The sequence below is a fragment of the Caretta caretta genome, chromosome 8 (genome assembly GCF_965140235.1).
Source record: "Caretta caretta isolate rCarCar2 chromosome 8, rCarCar1.hap1, whole genome shotgun sequence".
NCBI classification, from domain to species: Eukaryota; Metazoa; Chordata; order Testudines; family Cheloniidae; genus Caretta; species Caretta caretta.
In genome coordinates this window covers 3,205,613-3,225,837 of record NC_134213.1, presented here as the reverse complement: position 1 = coordinate 3,225,837, position 20,225 = coordinate 3,205,613, and the positions used below count along the sequence as shown (strand labels likewise).

The 20,225-nt window shown below is 44.6% G+C and overlaps 2 protein-coding genes and 1 long non-coding RNA gene across 7 annotated transcripts in view; 2 read left to right on the top strand and 1 right to left on the bottom strand.

Moving 5' to 3' along the window:
• The window catches only part of THG1L (tRNA-histidine guanylyltransferase 1 like), a 10,969-nt gene extending 7,838 nt beyond the window's left edge, over positions 1-3,131 (top strand). For all 4 annotated transcript variants that reach the window (XM_048862683.2, XM_048862682.2, XM_048862685.2 and 1 more), the window contains one exon: positions 1,410-3,131. In XM_048862683.2, the coding sequence (XP_048718640.2) occupies positions 1,410-1,568 (159 nt within the window). In that variant the 3' untranslated portion in view covers positions 1,569-3,131. The remainder of the gene's footprint in view (positions 1-1,409) is intronic.
• The window catches only part of LOC142072935 (uncharacterized), a 15,491-nt gene extending 7,255 nt beyond the window's left edge, over positions 1-8,236 (bottom strand). The window contains exon 1 of the long non-coding RNA XR_012669547.1: positions 7,880-8,236. This is a non-coding gene — a long non-coding RNA (uncharacterized LOC142072935). The remainder of the gene's footprint in view (positions 1-7,879) is intronic.
• Positions 4,809-20,225, top strand: LSM11 (LSM11, U7 small nuclear RNA associated). Of its 2 annotated transcripts, XM_048862681.2 has the most exons (5): positions 4,809-5,661; positions 7,409-7,548; positions 8,963-9,046; positions 10,610-10,942; positions 19,836-20,225. In XM_048862681.2, exons 1-5 carry the CDS (start codon positions 4,824-4,826, stop codon positions 19,848-19,850), a joined length of 1,410 nt encoding a protein of 469 aa, XP_048718638.2. In that variant the 5' UTR covers positions 4,809-4,823; the 3' UTR covers positions 19,851-20,225. The 2 variants fall into 2 exon arrangements, with proteins under 2 accessions (XP_048718638.2, XP_048718637.2); XM_048862680.2 differs by lacking the exon at positions 19,836-20,225 and having other exon boundaries at positions 10,610-15,302.

Here is a 20,225-nt window from a genome sequence, read left to right as displayed (position 1 = left end):
AAATACAGTTTGCTTTTTTTTAATCAGTCAGGTTAAAAGCTGGATAAGTAGATTGTGCCTAGGCTGGTAAAATTTATGACTATTTTTCCAAGTTTGCTATAGTATAATCCAAAAGAAAACACTTGGGCCTATGCAAAGCTCAGTGCAGGATTGGAGCCTTAATATTTTTGTTATGAAGCAATTAGGACTGTTCAGCTCACTGAACAATCAGTCCTCATTTTCATTTATTTTGATGAGGTGTTGCTGCATGGTACACGCACAAAAGTAACTTTTGATGGAGGAACTTCTTTATCTGTAACTTGCAAATCTCTTCATTTCAGAGTTAGCTAGTAGCATTTGTTCCCCTGGCTCAACAAAAAGTTATGGGCTTGATGCAGGAATGAAATTCTGTGAAATTATGTAGGGGATCAGATTATCATAAATGGTGTCTTCTGGTCTTAAAATTTATGAATTAGTATAGATGTGAAGTAGAAGTGTGTGTGTTTCTTGTGATTAGAGCCTAGCTAATGTTGGTTGAGAGTCCGCCACAATTTTCTCACTGTTCTTACTTTTTGTTATACATAAAAAGAATGACTAATAGCTAACTCAGTTTTCTTTTGTGGCTGGTGATTTCTATGGCATTTTACCAAGAGGACTGATATAGGGAGAGACTCCTTCGTTTGAGATAGTGTTCCACTTGTCTCTTGTTTCTTGCCCATCTCTTTGACAATATTAGGCCTTCTGGGAGGCTTTATATCTACTTTTTCCATAAAAACTGATGTATTCTTTCCCAGCTTTCCAAGTATTTGTCGGTGCTCTCTTCAGACCATGTGAGAATGACCAACTGTTTCATCTGTTTCTTTATCCAGTGGCTTAACGTGCATGAATACCTATCTCTTGATTATATTAATAAATGGCTTTAATGAGTGTCTCACCATATAGTAATATATACACCTGGGGATGCTTGCCTTTATTTTGGAACGTCATTTCAGTGTTTGGCTTAGAGCAAACAGCTCACCTGCACCTTGCCACCTGTGTTTTTGTCTTGCTGAAAATACTCATGTGATAAGCTAAAAGACTTCAGGTGTAGATATTGAATTGAATGAAAAATGAATCCTGAAACAATTACCATGAAAATCATCAGAGTGGCATTCTTGTAATCTGATCCATTCAGTAGCAAAACCCTGTAAATATATGACCTGCGTGGCATGAGTTTTGACTGGAAAAATTGTTTCAGTATGACTTATTTTTGGTACTTGAGTGACACCATATGCCTAGATTTGCAGATTCTGGTACAAAATTAAAAGCTGTCATAAGGCAGAAGGGACAAAAGGGTCTTATTGTTAATATGTAAACAAGGTAAAACCAACAATTTATGAAACCTTCAAAGTCCTTTTATAAATACACTCATGTGTGAACTATATTTGCAGGTTAAAGAAGTCACTACAAAAAGAATAAAACTGCCAAAGGAAACGGAAGAGAAGGAAGTTGAAGTGACACGGACCAGGAGTAAAGCTGTCCCACTGCACTGTGACATCATTGGGGACCAGTTCTGGGAGGACTATCCAGAAATCCTAGCTGATAGCTGACCTTCCCAGTTTGAGTTCTTGTGCAAACAACAGGAAACAACTTATCTGCATGAGCTTCTGGGAAGTGAGGACTGTGGGGTGAGGCTCGGATAATTTAACTTTGTAATTCAGCATCCACATTTTGAGTGATGTTGTCTTAGAAACAGTGTCCTTGCCTGTCATGCAGCTATATCTATCTGCAGAAGCGAAAATCATGGTACTTTCAAAGGGAAAGAACTTTTATATAAAATTACAAAATTAACCCTTGTAAATGCATATTTGCATTGACTTATAACAACATCATCATGCATGTATGTAGGATCTTTCACATTAACGACACAGGGTGCTTTATAGAGTTACTCCGCTAAAACCATCTACTCTTTGGAACAGTTAAAAGCAGCAGAAAGATTTTCTTTAGGTTTGTTTTAAACTCTGAAACAGACTAAAGACTTGGAATAGTGCCTTGAATCAAGTTCCATAACCAGGGAGCTTTGTTACAAAAATTCTCTAGCAGTCCACATCTCAGGCCTATGTTGAAGATACACAAAGTAGCCCAACAATTTGCTGTAACTAATTTTAAAGGGGTTTTTCTCATGTGTAAATTACTTTTCTATTTTTTTAAAGATGCAGAAATGTAATTCTCCCCCTCCTATGTTTATTCTTCAGAGTTTTTTGTCGCTGTGGCTTTGCTAGTTATTAGTGAAGGTCTCAAATGGCCAAATGTTGTAATAAAGTTCTCATACAGATTTCTGTCATGGTAGGAGGTGTGTGTAGGTCATGCTCTCATTTTTCTGCTCACTGGGAAACCCTCTGGCTCCTGCTGGCTAGGATTATGGAAACTAGCAGAGAAGAGGGAGAGAAGATCTTATTGCTTATAGTTGGGAAGGTCTTATGTTACTCTTGTTTGATCCATGCAGTGGTATAGATGACAGTTCCTGCTACAAGAGGAGGCAGAGATGAGTCATGATGGGATGGATGAGGAGAAACTACCTTGGAGTGTGTACCTGAAGGAATTTGGTGCCCTGGCCCACATATAGTTTTTGTGCTGATTTAACTATTTTGGTTAGAGGAATACTTGTTACCAAAGTAGTTAAATCAGCTCAGTCCCTAGTGTGGACACAGTTATACCAGTATATTTAGGGGGATAAGTTTATAAAAGTGTATACTGATATAGAAGCATCCACACTAAGGATGGTACCATTTTAACTATACGGGTTTCAAATGACATAGTTTAACTGTCAGATAAGGTGGGGAGGTAATATCTTTTATTGGACCAACTTCTGTTGGTGAAAGAGACAAGCTTTTAAGCTTACACAGAACTCTTCTTTAGGTTTGATTAAACTATGTTGACAAGTACTTGGTAAGGAATTGTTCATGCTTCGCAGGCTGGGCATAGACAATGAAAGCAAGGAGCAACTATGACTAAAGAAGGTTGACACTGGACTTGTCTCTCATTAATTAACATTCCAGCCACTCCTCCCCCCCCCTCCAGAAGAGAGCTGATTTACAGCAATATGTATCTTTTTTTACTATTATTTATTCACAACCTGTCTGAAAAGCACTAATAAAAAATTACGGAGTCAAGGTGTTTTATTACTGTGGCTATTTCTGTCTCTGCCCCTGCTCCTGTTAATGTGATTGGCTATAAAGAAAATACATTCAAGCCAGCTGGATAATAAGCACCTAAATATAAGATAGTATATACAATCTCATTTTCTTAATGTGTAGTATGGATACGTGATCATCAAGAAGCTAATAGGAAAAGGCAGACTTGGGGGATTGTGGGGTGGGCAGCACATCATTCATTCCAAATTAATCATGACACCTAAGTTATAGAGAGTCTTCCTAGCATCTGTGAGCCCTCTAATACTTTGGTCTGAGATATAAACTCTATTGGACTCCAGAATGTCTCATGTCAGTCTCCAGTAACTGACTTCTGGAGGTTTCTCCTCATATAATAAATTTATCTTCAAAAAAATAGTAAAATTTGGATTTTTCACTCTGGCATAAAGTGGAAAGAATTTTTTGAGAACATGGTTCCAGCTGATAATACTTATCACCGACATGGGGCTTTATATCTTCAGAGCACTTTACAAGCATTAACCAATCCTCAGAATAGTGTATAATAGGTAAATATTCCCCTTTCACAGATAGGTGGAAACTGCAGGTCATAGGTAAGGGTCATATTTTCAAAAATGGCCTTTAATTTTGTGTCATGTTGTTGTTTTGAGAGGTGCTGAACAAATAACTCCAACTGAAGTAAAGGGTGCTGAGCACCTCCAAAAATCAGGCCCTATCTATCTAAAGTTTGCTATTCAAAACTAGAGGAAGTTGAAACAATTGAAAATGGATATGCCCAAGAAAAAAGAGGAGGTGGATGAGTGTTGGACAGAATTAGAACCAGTATATGCCAGCGGCCCAGTACTGTGTTAACACTGTGCCTCTATAGAGCAGGTAAAGTGTCACTGTGACCCACTTCAGAAATGGACGCTTCCTTTTGAAGTTGTTCAGAGGACTTTTCTCAGTTAGGTTTTACTGCCGTAGAATGAAGCATTTGACCTTTGGGGACTAGTTACGGAGTTTAATAGCAGGGGGTGCAGTCTCTTAACAGTGACTAGAATGGGCTCCAGGGATTGAAATAGTGTCACTTTCCTTTTGAGAAAACACTTGTGCAATATGTTCTCTTTAAGGAAAAAATAATAAGCTTTTTGTACTGACCTTTACCCAGCTGCCTTTCAGTTGTGCAACATAAGTGCTCACCTCTATGAAAGAGCCAGTGCATGACCTGTGAAAGGTCCTAGGGCAAGGGACTTGGTGTTTTACACAGGCAGAGCTGCTGTAATACACAGAGGGGTTTTGGTATGAGAAATTAATTAAAGGTGCAGCATTTAGAGAAGCCATATTAAAACCAGAGCATCTTTAATCTATCTGAGTGCTGGAGAGCTTGATTACCAGCCAGGAGGGCTGGGGCTTGGGGCTACTGGCCTGATTTCCCTCCAGATGAGGGGATAAGCACCGAGCAAAGCTCATTGTATTGAAACCATCAGGGCAATGGCTCTCAGCCTTTCCAGACTACTGTCCCCCTTTCAGGACTCTGATTTGTCTTGCGCACCCCCAAGTTTCACCTAATTTAGAAACTACTTGCTTACAAAATCAGACATAAAAGAACAAAAGCCTCACAGCCACACTGTTCCCGAACAACTGCTGGCGTTCTCATCTTCACCATCAAACTATAAAATACAATCATTGGGCTATCAATATTGTCCCTGCAGTTCAATGTGCAGAGCGGTAGACACAAGTCATCTGTATCAAATTTTAGTTCGTATTGACCTACGTTCAGCCTGTTGTAAAACGAGGCAGATATCTAGGGGAGCAGCTGTACCCCCTAGAAGACCTGCGCGGACCCCCGGGGGACGTGTGCCTCTGGCCGAGATCAGGGCAGGGACACCGTTGAAGGCCCCCTGGCCCTGGCCCTCTTTCCAACCCGCGGCTGTCTCTGCAGCCGGGCCCCCTGCTCCCACCCCACAGAGGCTCCGCGGGCCCAGGCGGGCCGCGCTCCGTCTCCCATCCCAGCGCGGTGCGGGCCGGAGCCTGCTTAGCTTGGGGGCGGTGCCGGGCTCGGGGGCGGCCCCTCGCGGCGGCCGGGCCGAGCGACAAGAGGCGGCCGGCGGCGAGCCCGGCCCGGCCCGGCCCGGCGGCGAGCGGGGCATGGAGAAGGCGGCCGGCGGGGAGCCGCGGCCACGGCGGCGGCGCTCGGGCTCCAGCCCCAGCCCCGAGCCCGGCCGGTCTCCCAGCCCCAGCCGCCTGGACGTGAGCTCGGCCCGCTTCGACCCGCTGCTGGCGCTGTACTCGGCCCGCACGCCGCTGCCCTTCCCCGGCGCGCCCTGCTTCAACAACCTGGCCGAGTACGAGAGCTTCCAGCGGGGCCTGCGCCGCCCGGCCGCCCGCCGCCGCCCGCCGGGCAGCGCCCGCCGCCGCCCGCCCGCCGCCGACCCCGAGCGGCTGCAGCGCCTCCGCGGCCTCATGGTCAGCCGCGGCCCCGAGCGCGAGGCGGCGGCCCGCGGCCGGGCCGGGCGCCGCCGGGCCCCGCGCAACGTCCTCACCAGGATGCCGCGTAAGGGGCGGGCGCCGGGGGGGAGCAGGGGCGAATGGGGGTGCTGGCTGTGGGGGGGGAAGAGTTATGGGGGTGCGGGCCCAGGGGGGAGGTGGGGGAATGGGGTGCTGGCTGTGGGGGGAGGGGGAGCAGTGGGGGAAGCGGGGGGGGGTGCTGGCTGTGGGGGGAGGGGGAGCAGTGGGGGAAGCGGGGGGGGTGCTGGCTGTGGGGAGGGGGAGCAGTGGGGGGAGAGGGTAGCGGGGGGGGTGCTGGCTGTGGGGGGAGGTGGGGAGGGGGAGCAGTGGGGGGAGAGGGTAGCGGGGGGGGTGCTGGCTGTGGGGAGCAGGGGGAATGGGGTAGTGGGGAGAGGGGGTAGCGGGGGGTGCTGGCTGTGGGGGGAAGGGTTGTGGGGGTGCGGGCTCAGGGGGGAGCAGTGGGGGAAGCAGGGGGTGCTGGCTGTGGGGGGAAGGGGAAGCAGTGGGGGAAGTGGGGGGGTGCTGGCTGTGGGGGGGAGAGTTATGGGGGTGCGGGCCCAGGGGGGAGGTGGGGGAATGGGGTGCTGGCTGTGGGGGGAGGGGGAGCAGTGGGGGAAGCGGGGGGGGTGCTGGCTGTGGGGAGGGGGAGCAGTGGGGGGAGAGGGTAGCGGGGGGGGTGCTGGCTGTGGGGGGAGGTGGGGAGGGGGAGCAGTGGGGGGAGAGGGTAGCGGGGGGGGTGCTGGCTGTGGGGAGCAGGGGGAATGGGGTAGTGGGGAGAGGGGGGTAGCGGGGGGTGCTGGCTGTGGGGGGAAGGGTTGTGGGGGTGCGGGCTCAGGGGGGAGCAGTGGGGGAAGCAGGGGGTGCTGGCTGTGGGGGGAAGGGGAAGCAGTGGGGGAAGTGGGGGGGTGCTGGCTGTGGGGGGGAGAGTTATGGGGGTGCGGGCCCAGGGGGGAGGTGGGGAGGGGGAGCAGTGGGGGGAGAGGGTAGCGGGGGGTGCTGGCTGTGGGGAGCAGGGGGAATGGGGTAGTGGGGAGAGGGGTAGCGGGGGGGTGCTGGCTGTGGGGGGAAGGGTTATGGGGATGCTGGCTGTGGGGGGAGGGGGAGCAGTGGGGGAAGCGGGGGGTGCTGGCTTTGGGGAGAGGTGGGGAGGGGGAGCAGTGGGGGAAAGGGGTAGCGGGGGGTGCTGGCTGTGGGGGAAGGTGGGGGGAATGGGGGTGCTGGCTGTGGGGGAAGGTGGGGGGAATGGGGTGCTGGCTGTGGGGGGAGAGGGGGAGCAGTGGGGGAAGCAGGGGGGTGCTGGCTGTGGGGGGAGCAGTGGGGGAAGCGGGGAGAGGGGGTAGCGGGGTGGTTGGCTGTGGGGGGAGGGGGAGCAGGGGGGAATGGGGGTGCTGGCTGTGTGGGGAAGGGTTATGGGGGTGCTGGCTGTGGGGGGAAGGGGGAATGAGGTAGTGGGGAGAGGGGGGTAGCGGGGGGATGCTGGCTGTGGGGGGAAGGGTTATGGGGGTGCTGGCTGTGGGGGGAAGGGGAGCAGTGGGGAGAGGGGGAGCGGGGAATGGGGGTGCTGGCTGTGGGGGGAAGGGGAGCAGTGGGGAGAGGGGGAGCGGGGAATGGGGGTGCTGGCTGTGGGGAGAGGGGGAGTAGTGGGGACTGGGGGGTGCTGGCTGGGGTGATGGGGGTGCTGGCTTGGGGGAGCGGGGAATGGGGTGTTGGTTGGGGGGGGATGTGAGCCATCTGTATTTTGTTGTTGTATATAAAATATACACTTCACTGATGGTGTTTCATATCTGTTCTAGTTCACGAAGGCAGCCCTCTTGGTGAGCTACATCGTTGTGTCAGAGATGGTGTAAAAGTCAATGTCCACATCCGAACTTTCAAGGGGCTGCGTGGAGTCTGCACAGGGTTTTTGGTTGCGTTTGACAAATTCTGGAATATGGTAATTATTGTACTACTCCTTGACTCACAACCTCTGCACTGGAAACACCTAAACACCCCCTGGGAAAGGGACTAAACTGGCAAACTTGGAGGAGGTGGGAATGTAGTATTGTTAATCATGAACCCATTTTGCCCTTGTACTGAATGCTGGGATGTATTTAACAATTTCCCAAGTTTCTGTTACCAAACATAGAGAGCTAAAATATAAGGGATAGCAGAAATCTCTAAAATCTTCTCTGCAGGATCTAGGCATGTGTGTTGGAAACTACTCCCCTGCCTTTCCTCAAAACAGTTTTTCTTGCTTATTTTGCCCCTCTGATCATTTTCCTTACCTTGATCTTCTGAATCTTTTGTTGTTGTTGTTTTTTCCTCTAGGAGACTGATTTTTCTTTCATTTGATGTCACTCCTTAAATTACTGTCTTTTCCACATGCGAAATTCTTCATCCACATATTCCATGGAGCTGGGGTAGTGCTTCATGCAGTCCCTCTGTCTCTTCTTAAGGCAAGAGTCCCCAGTTCTCCCCTTGGAACTATGTTTGCCTCTTAGGCCAGCTGTAGGGCCTTAGCCATCTTCTCCTTCAGCTGGGCCCTCTTCCCCAAAGAGTTCAGCAAGCGGGCCTGTTCCTGCTATGAGTCTGCTTCCTAAAGCTCATCTCGATTGGCTGGGAGAAAGGAGAGTCTTGATTTATCCATTCTGAAAGGCTCCTGTTCCCAGGCCCTTAAAGAAACAGTCATGGGATTTCCTCCCAAACACTACCTGTTCCTATGACCACTTCCTCTCTACCAGTATCTCTTACAACTTTGTTATATCAGACCTCTCAAAATCTTAAAGGACCACACCAGGTGATGGAGAGTGAGCTGACCCCAAGGCACCATTTCCTTAAAGGGGACAGACTACCACGTTTCAGTGCTACAAAAGCAGAGCAAGGCGAGATTGCCCAAAGATTTTTGAGAGGGGAGATTGGATGGAGGGAAGGCAGCTGTCAAAGGGTTTTGAGCCCTGAAGGTGGGAGAATGTTGGAAAAAATCAGTGTTATCTTGGGATAGAAAACAAAAGTATTTGTGTGTGAGGATGATGGGGAGGATTTGGGAGTAATGTAGAAGCAGCTGCTGGGCACTACAGGGGCTTTGCAAAAAGAAAAGGAGAACTTGTGGCACCTTAGAGACTAACAAATTTATTTGAGCATAAGCTTTCGTGAGCTACAGCTCACTTCATCGGATGCATTTGTTTTTATACATCAATATAACTAAGTGTCTTGGACATAAAGATACACATTCCTGTGTAGTGCTTGTTACTAGATTGTCCTTGAGACAGGACACTTTTTGATGGCTTTATAAGGTATGATACAAAGCTGTTCTGAAGGTCAGAGTGTTTAGAACTTTATCTTGAACCTTTTCCTTTGTCTTCTTCCAGGCCTTGACAGATGTAGATGAGACATACAGAAAGCCCGTACTGGGCAAAGCATTCTACAGTGAACCTCAGCTGACTCTTACCAGGGTAAATAGCTTTCTAATAGCTTATCAACTGACTTTCTGTGCCTTATTTTTGTAGTAGTTAAAAAGATAGCATTTCCATCTGAAACTGTAGTATTTACTTTTACAGATAACCCTAGAAGATTACTAGAACTGAGAGTTCAGAGCAGAAACTCTGCCCTTCTCCTCCCCCCCCCCCCATTTTGTTTGTTTTGTGCATTTGACAGTGCTTTGTCTATAGTCAGTTTCACTGTTCATTTGGTAGTCATTTGAATGTCTGTCTGTTGCAATACCATGAAGCTGTCCCTCTCATGTCCTGCTCTGGAGCTCACATGCTTGCTGTTTTTCCGAGCACCGCAAGAGGGCATTTACCAGTTACAGCAAAGCTGAAACGGAAGAGGCAATAGGCATACACATGAACAGCAAGGAAGGGGGTGATGGGGGACGGACATGTATGTTGTTGCTTTGGGCCTGCTCAAAAGACCTTCTGTACCTCAGCAGGGGAGCTGAGAAATCCTTGAACGAATTTATTATAAGGAATTTGTTTTTAAATTGGGGACATTCTATCCAAACAACAGATTTAAATAAAAAGAAAAGGAGTACTTGTGGCACCTTAGAGACTAACCAATTTATTTGAGCATAAGCTTTCGTGAGCTACAGCTCACTTCAAGCTTATGCTCAAATAAATTAGTTAGTCTCTAAGGTGCCACAAATACTCCTTTTCTTTTTGCGAATACAGACTAACACGGCTGTTACTCTGAAACCAGATTTAAATAGTTTCCTCTTCTCTCTCTTCCCCCTCTTCCCTTTTTTTATTTTTAATCTATCAGTTAAAAAACATTCAAGTTGCCAGTATTCCTTTTAAGCCCATTCATACTGGGGCTGGAAATTGGACATGCCAAGCAATCCAGTGTATATTTCACGTCAGCTTTATACATAATGCTAGCATAATAATTTCTTTTCCAACTTCAGCACCTTTACACTTTCAGATTAATTAACTCTTTTTTATATATCAGTTCTGCTATCCTAGGCATTTTTATGAATAGTTACTATTGGTTTTGGCCACTCACCTCCCAAAACCGCCCTCTTCCTTGGTGCCCCATTGTCTCATTAAAGGAACCCCAGATCTGTTCTCCCTGAATGAAGTCCTGACATATCGAGGCTCCACATCACAGCTGTTTGTCTCCTGGCTGAGGTGGAGGGGATAAGGATTCTTTTAGCACTATCTTTCTATGTTTTTGGGGTAGAGGGTGGTTTAGAGGTCATTGAACAACACACTGACTCTTGTCTTCCCTGCCATAGTGTTGAATACTGTCTCCATGGCAGTATCGCCCATGCAAAACCAAACTCCCTATTAGTCATGAGATGCTAAAGGCACTCTTGCATAGTCTGTCTAGCAGATCTGGATGCGTGAGACACCCATTCACCTTACTTCTTGGTTTAACTCTGGGAAAAATTTAATATCGGTTGATGATCATATGTCCTGGCTGCTGATTCTGGGCCAGGTGCTCAGTGCTTCATTTAGGAGTGGAGAATGAGAAGCCTCTGTTTATGAATGTGATCGTTTTACCTGAATGTTCCCTTGCAGCTGTTCGACAGACTCAAACTGCAGGAGTCCTTGATAAAGAAGGGAGTTGACTCAAGGACTGCAACAGAGGAGCCAGCCCTGACAAATGAATCAAAGACCCTTGGACGGAAAGCTGGGTCAGGACGCGGGAGAGCAGAGGATGAGTGTGGGATGCAGACATTTTTGGGTGGAGCTGGAGAAAAGAAGACAACAAATGACAACTTGCATCTGGGAGTCAAGAATAAGGCTGACCTGCCAAGCAGGACTGCCCAGACAGAGGGCACTAGTGCAGGGGGTGCTAATGCAAAAGGCCAGCCACGGAAAAAGCAGAGGCCCAAAGTGGATTATCAGCAGGTGTTTACGCGTCATATAAACCAGATATTTATCCGAGGAGAGAATGTCTTGCTTGTTCATTTAGCGCATTGACTTGGCTGAGCCTTAGTCAGTATATTTAACACATAGCATGAATTGCAGCTACAGCTCTGTGCTACTTAGCATTGTTGTGAAGTACCATGGTATCATAACTGTTTCCCTTCCTTCAACCATAACAGGATAGGGGAAATAGATGCAAGTTTGTCGGAGGTTGCGGCATTTTGAGCCAGCTGCTAGATCAGCCTCGCTAGACCTCTTCCATTCAAGGGGTTGAAGGCAAGTTCAGCAAGAGTTTGCTTCTGCAAGATGAGGAAACGAGAAGAATCGTCAGGGCAGGACAGGAGGCTTCTTAACAGGCTAAATTAAGACTGTTGAGGGGTGAAATCAGTGTGCTTGGTTATGGGACAAAATAGTCACCCCACATTTAAAGAGCTTGCGACTCAGCGTACAGTCTAAAATGAGTGACCAATGCTAAATTCTCTCTCATAATTGTGAGAGAAATTAGTTTAAAATGAAACCAGCAACTTATGGAGTATTAGTTTAATAATAAAGTCTGGCAAAGAATAATTCTTCTGTCTTAGTGTGTAAGGGAATTAACAGCCTGTGCAAAAGAGGGACAACAGCAATGGCGTTAACCTTTAGTTTCTTGCTGTGGCAGGCACACCTCTGTAAATGCACCCCAAGCCCGAGCTGCCACACCTTCTGTTGTCAAAGCCTGTCTCTTGAACAAAGACAATGTTGGGGTGTATCTGATGAGTCTAAATAAGCATTTGAAGATCTCTCACCCTTCGGGGAAAAAAAACCCCTCTTTAAGGCAGGATTTGAACTTGTCTCCGTTGGCATAGCTTGTGCTCTTACTCACTTGCCATGCTTTCTCCCTGCACTGCCAGCCAGCAGTTAAAGTAGTCAGTCCAATAACTTGGAGTTTTTGTATGAAACAAGAAATCCTACTCCAGTCTTTTGTATTTCTTATCATCCATTGGCCACATAGTATAACAGTGAAATGGTGAGACTGTACTTTTCTTGTCAAATTTGAAAAATAATAGCTTGTGCTTAGCACAGTTGTACTGTATCGAAGCATCTTTGAAGTTCCCTCTATTGAAATGTGAGATGCTGCCTCTCCAGCAGTTCTGAGGGGAACACAAATCTTAACGATTCTTTCCGGATAGTATATCTGTATGAATGATGCTCCCTCTAATTCCAGCTGAATTGAATTTCAGCGGTGTACTTAATGTTTTATGAAACATAAAAATTAATGCTAAGCCCCAACAAATCAGTGGTTTAATTTCAGTAGTGTTCCCCTCCTCATATCTAAATCACTGAAGAATAGCCTCAAACCACTGCACTGTATAAACCGTTGACCAACAGCTATTGGTAAATTCCTAGAGCCTAAGGCTGGAAGGGACCATTAGGTCATCTAGTCTGACCTCTTGGTACATGACACACAAACTGGGAGAGTGGTAAGTAATGAAGAGGACCAGTCACTGATTCAGAGTGATTTGGATCGCTTAGTAAACTGGGTGCAAGCAAACAAGCATTTTAAGATGGCTAAGCGAAAATGTATACATCTAGGAACAAAGAATGTAGGTCATACAGGATGAGGCAGCTATCCCAGGAAGCAGTGACTTTGAAAAAGATTTGGGGTCACGATGGATTATCACCTGAACGTGAGCTCCCACTGTGACACTCTGGCCAAAAGAGCTAATACAATCGTGGGATGCATAAATGGGTATCTTGAGTAGGAGTAGAGATTATTTTTACCTCTGTATTTGGCATTGGTGCGACTGCTGCTGCAATACTGTGTCTAGTTCCGGTGCCAACAATTCAAGAAGGATGTTGATAAATTGGAGAGGATTCAGAAAAGAGCCACAAGAATGATTACAGATTAGAAAACATGCCTTATGATAAATAGATCAAGCTCTTGGAGTTTGGCTTAACACAGAGAAGGTTAAGAAGTGACTTGATTACAGTCTGTGTAACAAATACTTAATAATGGGCTCTTCAGTTTATCAGAGAAAGGTACAGCATGATCCAATGGTGGAAGTTGAGCCTAGACAAATTCAGATTGGAAATAAGGTGTAAACTTTTAACAGTGAGTAATTAATCACTGGAACAATTTACCAAGGTTTGTGGTAGATTCCCTATCATTAAACATTTTAAAATCAAGAATAGATGCATTTCTAGAGCAGATCTTTAGCTGTTATTTTGGGGCTGTTCTCTGGACTGTGTTCTATAGGAGGTCAGACTAGATAACCACAATGGTCCCTTCTGGCCTTAGAATCTATATCCTAGGCCATTACATTTCACTCCTGTATTGATCTCAGTTACCTGATGCTGCAAAGCAGCTCCCCTGCTAAAAATGAGAATTAAGACTGTCCCGCATTCTGATGGGAGAACAACTTCTTAATGCTTTATAACCTGAGTCATAATGCAATAAAAAGTCAGCCCTAGAATTTACTGGTTATACAAAACCTTAGAAGTATAACTTTGCTGTTAAAAGTGATGTATAAATTGTTTATCTTTAGGAATACATCTGATGCAGTTTCTGGACATTCAAAACAGCCTTTTGTCTGGGGGGCTGTTTGAAACTTCTGTAGACCTTTCAAATAAAGCACCTATTAGGGTTTGGATGACTGATGGGATAAGTCTCCAAATTGCCAGTTCAAATCCTGTCTTCAATAAGGACTGGAAATGAAATGGAATCTAATCACTGTCACTGAAGACTATAGTGGGAATAAATATAAATTCAATAAGATTCTGAAAACTTGCTATGAAAAAAAGTGAATTACTATAACTTTTTATAATTAAGCATAGCTTTGTTACCAAACCACTGTCTGATCTCAGACTTTGGCCACTGAAAAGGCTTCTCTGGTCTCAGGCTCGGTCCATCCCTCTTTTGAGCTATTTTCCCTATTCTTAAAAAGCCTTCTATTGATTCTTCTTTCTCCCTGCAGTCCTTTCTAAAATCTTCGAGCAGAAATCTTATTTTCATATTTGCCCTTAATTCACTCCGCCTTTCCAGTTTGGTTTTCTATCAGGTCACTTTATTAAGAGAGCTCTCATATGAGTTCTTAAATTGTTGCTTGAGGTTGCAGCCAAAGATTTTACTTCTGTTCTTGACTTCTCATAATCTTCTGTCACTGACTTATTTTTTTCATTGCCTCAGTTGTTTTTCTGACTGCACTCCAATGTTTTCCTTATCTCGTTCTGTTTTTTTGGGTATCCTGGGACAACCATTTCTCTGCCTCTTCTCCTGTCTCAGCCCAAAGGGCTCTGTTCTTGGTCCCATAATCTATTTCTTCCAACTCACTCGGTGTGATTATCTCTGCTCAGGCCCAATCTTAGGATAACATTCAGTTGTGTTCTTTCCTTTCCTTTTTTCTCCTATACCCATACTTCTTTCTACCTTGCTTGATTCCATTTCCACTTGGACTAAAGCCGCTCGCCTTATATTAGATATGACCAAGATGAATGTTCTCTCCATCTCCACTGCTTACTTTTCTTTCTTGTTGTTAATACTCCTATCAATGTGGTTGCTGCTGCTTCTATGAGTCTTGATGTTATCTTCAACTAACACCTTTTCCCCACCCTTTTCTCTTGTTAAACCTTGCAGATATCACCTTCTAAACAAATCTCTGGAGGCTTCTTATTTACATTAAAGTAAAAATGCTGATCCTTGAGCTGCTGATTTAGTGCCTTGATTTCTGCATAGCTATTGATCTGCTTTTCCAAAATCTTCTAGTCCGCCACCTCAGTTGACTAATCACCCAACACATGTACCTTTTTGCTCTCTCACCATTCACGTTGCTGTTTGTTTCATTTCAGCGTCTTGCTGTCCATCAGTGTTGTCAATTTAAAAATTCTTTCTTACAATTCAGTGCTTGATCTGGTCCTTCTTCCTTTTATTGCCCCTTTCATATCTCCAAGTGTTTCTAAATATTGCCGCCTCTTTCTGTAGCCCCAGATCTGGTGCTTTCTTCCCCTCCTCCACCTCTTTCTGACATTCTGTGACTTTTAAAACCCATCTGCAAAATTGTTTATTTTTGTCTCTTGTGAGTGTAAGGTATTGTCACTCAGCCACAAACAAGTCAATAGTGATCCTGTGTGCTTCTTTTATCCGTATGCAGCACTTTGGATAAAAGTTACTATACAAGGGCTTGTCTACTTGGGCAGTCATTCGGGAATAGCTATTCCTAATTAACTCCATGTGTGGACACAGTTATTCTGAACTTAAAGTAATAACTGGAACAGATAATATGCTTTAAATTCACTCTTCCTTATTCTATATTAACTTTTATATGTCAACAAGCCCTAAATAAAATCTGTGATCTTCTGGAATGAATTCTTCTACAACATCTGAATCTTCATGTTAATATTTGAAAAACAGTATTTAAAAACAATTTATATTTGATTATTTATCTCCTTGATTTTTCCCTAAAAAAGGGTCTTTTTCATACATATACTGTTTGCTCTTACCATTCATTTACCACAGCAGTTAACTGTGGTGTCACAAATGAGATAACTTCAGGTGAAGAACAAACAGCAGGAGCAGATGGGGAAACAAAGAATTCCACGGTTAGAATGTCTACGGTACATGGGACAGGGATGGACATGACGCTTGCATTCTGTCTAGTCTTTTTTTTACTGTTCTTCAAGATGGTTGGATAACAGTGATTCATTCACTGGGTGTGTGTTTTGATGTGCCAAATTTTATTACATGAAACAAAGTCCTCTAAACTGCCTTTGAAGAAGAGTCATGAAACCTTGGTAAATATTAGAAATGGTTCTAAAAATACTAAGAAAATACAGAATCTGGAATAATTTGATGTCAGCTGTTATAATGTGAAAGGTCCTTGAATCAAACTGCTTTCACACTATCAAATATGCTGTAATCTCTTTATTGCTAACACAAAACAATGGGGAAAAAATTATTAGTACTTTACTTTTTTTTTTTTTTAATAAGTGATCTTTAAATCAGAGCCCTAACCCACTAGGATTAGAAGTGTTACAGTTGTATTTATGCATGGAAGTCGCTAAGGAGTTTGTTAGCATATTTGGCCCAGATGTTTTAAATATAGGTGACGATGCTGTGGTTCTGCTTCTTTTTGTGGACAGGGCAAGAACGGTTTTCACTGTTTTCCTGCCATGGTATCCGCTGTCACCTGAATGTGGCCCTTGCATTAGAGTAAATGGGTCTAAAGAAATGGAACCAACTTTAATAGAAAGTGTAAAATGTTTGTTCCTGTTCTAAACTGATTAGTCTTTCTGTTGGTGGCTGACTAAAGGTTTTCATTGTTATCTCCTGCCAAGTATTTGTTACTGGGTATCTAATGCATTCTCCTTCATGACCATGTTCAATATTTCTAGGCATGGGTTTCCCTTGTGCAAATTTTGGAGATAGGTGTAGACAGTCAACAGGCATAGGGCACCAGACGGAGACATGGGCTGCTGTTGGATCTTCTACCCACTCCTTACAGAGCAATGGGGCAAAACTTTCTAAACTCCATCTTTGGGCAGAATCCTTAGTTGGGATTGCTCTTTGACCTGTCTGAAGTGAACTGTAGTGTTTTTTGTTTTGTTTTATTTTCCCACAGAGATAAATTTCCTAGTTTGTTAGAAAAGAGGTGTCCATCACCTTTTCTGCCTATTTTCCAAGATCGAACCTACCATGAAGTGACTGTGTCTAAAAATAAACCCAAATGAATGAAAGTCCTGAAATCAGTGCTACACAAAGTATCTTTAGCAACCACAGTGAGCTTCAATTTATGCTTGGACTCCCTGAGATTTGCCTCTGAGTCCTTGGCATACACTGCAGTAGCTAAGAGAGAGCTGTGGTAACTTATGTTCCTGAGAAGGGGGGGGGGGGGGGGGGGCTAAGCCAAACATCTCATAGCATTCTCAAAATGTCCAGGTGGAAAATTTTCTTTGGGAAACCACTGGAGGACTGGTTTCAGAGTAACAGCCGTGTTAATCTGTATTCGCAAAAAGAAAAGGAGTACTTGTGGCACCTTAGAGACTAACCAATTTATTTGAGCATAAGCTTTCGTGAGCTACAGCTCACTTCATGGGATGCATACTGTGGAAACTGCAGAAGACATTATATACACAGAGACCTTTATATTTTTATATATATATGTGTATATAATGTCTTCTGCAGTTTCCACAGTATGCATCCCATGAAGTGAGCTGTAGCTCATGAAAGCTTATGCTCAAATAAATTGGTTAGTCTCTAAGGTGCCACAGTCCTCTAGTGAAGGAGTACTTGTAACAGGAATAAGAAATATTTCCCTGCTGTAGTCAGTAGAAAAGAGTTCAGACCATCCTACCAAAGGGAAATACTCAAAACTTTCGAGGCTTCAGTTCTTCCCAGATCTCTAGGGCTTGATGGCAGCTATTGTAGAGAAGGCTAGAAGCAAAGCCAGTTCCACAAGCAAGCAGAAGAAATTCCACCTGACTCTCTCTGCTTCAGCTGACCACGGACTAGAGCCCTTGAGAGACAGACTCATTCAGTTTGCAGACATCTACGCCTTCCCTCAGACAGATGAGTTCTAGGTAGAGCCTGGTGTAAACCTGCCTACTGTCACTATCCTACAGGTGAGCTGTTGACTAATCTTGCATCAGAGGATTCTTGAGAGGTGCAGTACAGCTGCTTAATCTTCAGAGATCCACCAAGTAGCACTGCGGAGGCTTAACTTGGTATTTTGATGCCTGCAAAAAGGTGGCAGATTCTAAGACCTATGCAGCCATCATCCTTTTATCAGGTGCTCTGCAGAAAGTGCTACGTAATTATTACTGAGTCATTCCGAGGTCAGATCAGGTGTGTCCAATTAATTCCAGTGTGGAAGCATGTGGGTCTGGAGTGCCACACTTGAAGGCAGAGGGAAGCAGGGACAGAGGCCCTACAGGGAAATCTTCGAACTGCCAAACTCAAGGAAACTCACTTAAAGTGAGGTTCATGTTTCTTTTTGTTACCAAAAATGTCAAATCCCAGAAGGGGGTAAGTGTGGGCTTTGCGGGAGGGTGTGTGTGTGTGTGTGTGTGTGTGTATGTGCTCTGTTCAGAATGGTTCGTTACAATGCTGTAATGAAAATGGTACTCAAACTGCTTCAGCCACTCTTTGTCTTGCCATCAAAGTAACATTACATCAGTGTGACATTCTGTCCATGAAGCCAGTGCTGCGTGTTGCATTCCTACAAAGTGGTCCTAAGATTAGACCCATCCTTGAAGTAAACACTTCTTCATAGGTCACAAGGTTGCATTTGTTCCCTTCTGTTGTAACTCTGTACCTCAAGAGGAAAATAGCATCAGCTGGCTGCAAGGAAAACTCTAGAAACTTACTTGGAATGAACAGGTGTCTTCAGAAAGTCCACGGCTGCCTGTGCCATATAGTGCTCATGGGAAAAGAGGCCTTTAAGTCATCAGTTGTCTTGTTGCTGAAATTGCGCAGTGAAGAATTTTTTTTCAATCTAAGCACCCATTCTTTCTATAATCGATTATTGCCCATCAGACCAGATCCCCAACAGCATTCTGAGCAGCAAAATCTCAGGCCAACTATGAAAAGATTGGCAAGGGAGCCAACTGGTCCTCTATCCATATGGCCACTGCACAATTAATGCACACACTTTGGTGACTGCTGCTGCTTTTGTTGGACAGGTGCTGCATGCAGTAATACGCTCTCCACCCACACCCCAAATTCTGCCGCTTCCCTTAGCCTATCCTTTGGATTTTACCACTATTTAAAATCTCATACTAAGAAATGGTAAAGCCAGCTATGAACGGCGGAGAGACGTTTCCTTACCTGACAACAGGTTTTCTTCTCTTAACCTCCTCAGATTTTAATGTAATTTGGCCAACATTGGGTGGTTTATGCTCTGCAGACAACATGGGAAGTGTTAAGGGAACGCGTTCTCAACTACAAGACATCCATGACATTAGTTTGCTGCGTATTTTACAGCACGTGAAACACACACTCTGGCAGTGATTCTAGGGGACACAGCCAAGCCCTATCTCTGCTAACCGACATGTTTGATCCTACCTCCAAAATTTGCAGGGGAAACCCATTGGGAAAAGAAAAATCAAGTAAGCAAATTTGTCTTTTTTGCACTAGGGAGGCATCTTGGTGATTCTTGTTTGTTTCCTAAGGACAGAGGAGAAAGGATTAATTCAGTGGGGGAATATCAGAGATGGTTTGTCTCATGGTGTTTACAAGCCCTTTTAGATGTCATTATAAGTGCTCTCAGCTGACAGACCCGAAAGCCTGTCAAGGAAGGAGAAATAGCTATTTTATTAGCTTCTAGCTTCATAGCATACAGTAGGATGACTTAGCTGAAGAAAATTAGTACATGTGAGACTTTGTCAGCCTTGTATTCGTTGAGAATGAAAAGTAGTTTGATCAGTTTGTGTAAAAACATATCCATCCTCCTTTCCTCTCAGAAAATCGGAGCTCTCCCTCAGGAAAGAAATGAAAGCTGCTTCTGCTCCTTTAGCACTTGCTTCTGATTTTCACTGCTTCAGAGCAAAGTGCAGCTGTATCATTGTACCTTCCACTTGATAGATCACTTGAAGTTTAGAAACTGAGAGAAATGTTCCACTTATTTAAAACCTAAAATGGGCATTATTAGGGGAGGTGACAGGCTGACCTTAGTTCTGGTAGTGCTTGTATCCAGTGTAGCTGCATGGGTTGGGACTTGCTTTATATATTGGTAACTGATTAGCTATATATGTGAAAAACAGAAGAACAGCATGATCTAATGGATTGAACTCAGGACTGAGAGTAAAGAGCTGCCTAGTTCTAATCCTGCTTCTGCTAACCTGCTGCATGGCTGTGGCAAGTTTACTTTCACACTCTCACTTTCCACATCTGCTTATCTCACAGGTGTGCACCGTATAAATGCCAAGTATTCTCAAAGCCATAATACATCAGGTGAAGCAGATATACAGGTCATCTGCCCTCTTCAGCCACTTGAAGGCACCTGACTTTTTAGCCTTGTGTCATGGCACAATACAGATGTTCAGCTATCAACTGTAACACTTCAGTCTTGAAATGACTTGTCTACAAGGCTACACCTGGAGTGACTGCAAATTTCTATTTCACAACTGGAATACCATGATCTGGTAAAATGGTTATAAACAAGTGTGTAACTTGCTCATAATTATCTTTCTCTGCCTTCTTAAACATTTAGTTTCTAGGAAGGAATTTGCTCTCCAGATACAAATATTTGTATAAAAGTACTGAAACTGCAAAGCAATAAATATCTGTGTAACA

Bases quoted from the DNA above. Each gene is read 5' to 3' on its own strand.
- LSM11 (XM_048862680.2), top strand. From the start codon at position 4,824: ATGTGCAGAGCGGTAGACACAAGTCATCTGTATCAAATTTTAGTTCGT. The intron at 5,662-7,408 runs GTAAGGGGCGGG...TATCTGTTCTAG, and splicing joins CGTCCTCACCAGGATGCCGC to TTCACGAAGGCAGCCCTCTT. The intron at 9,047-10,609 runs GTAAATAGCTTT...GTTCCCTTGCAG, and splicing joins CTCAGCTGACTCTTACCAGG to CTGTTCGACAGACTCAAACT.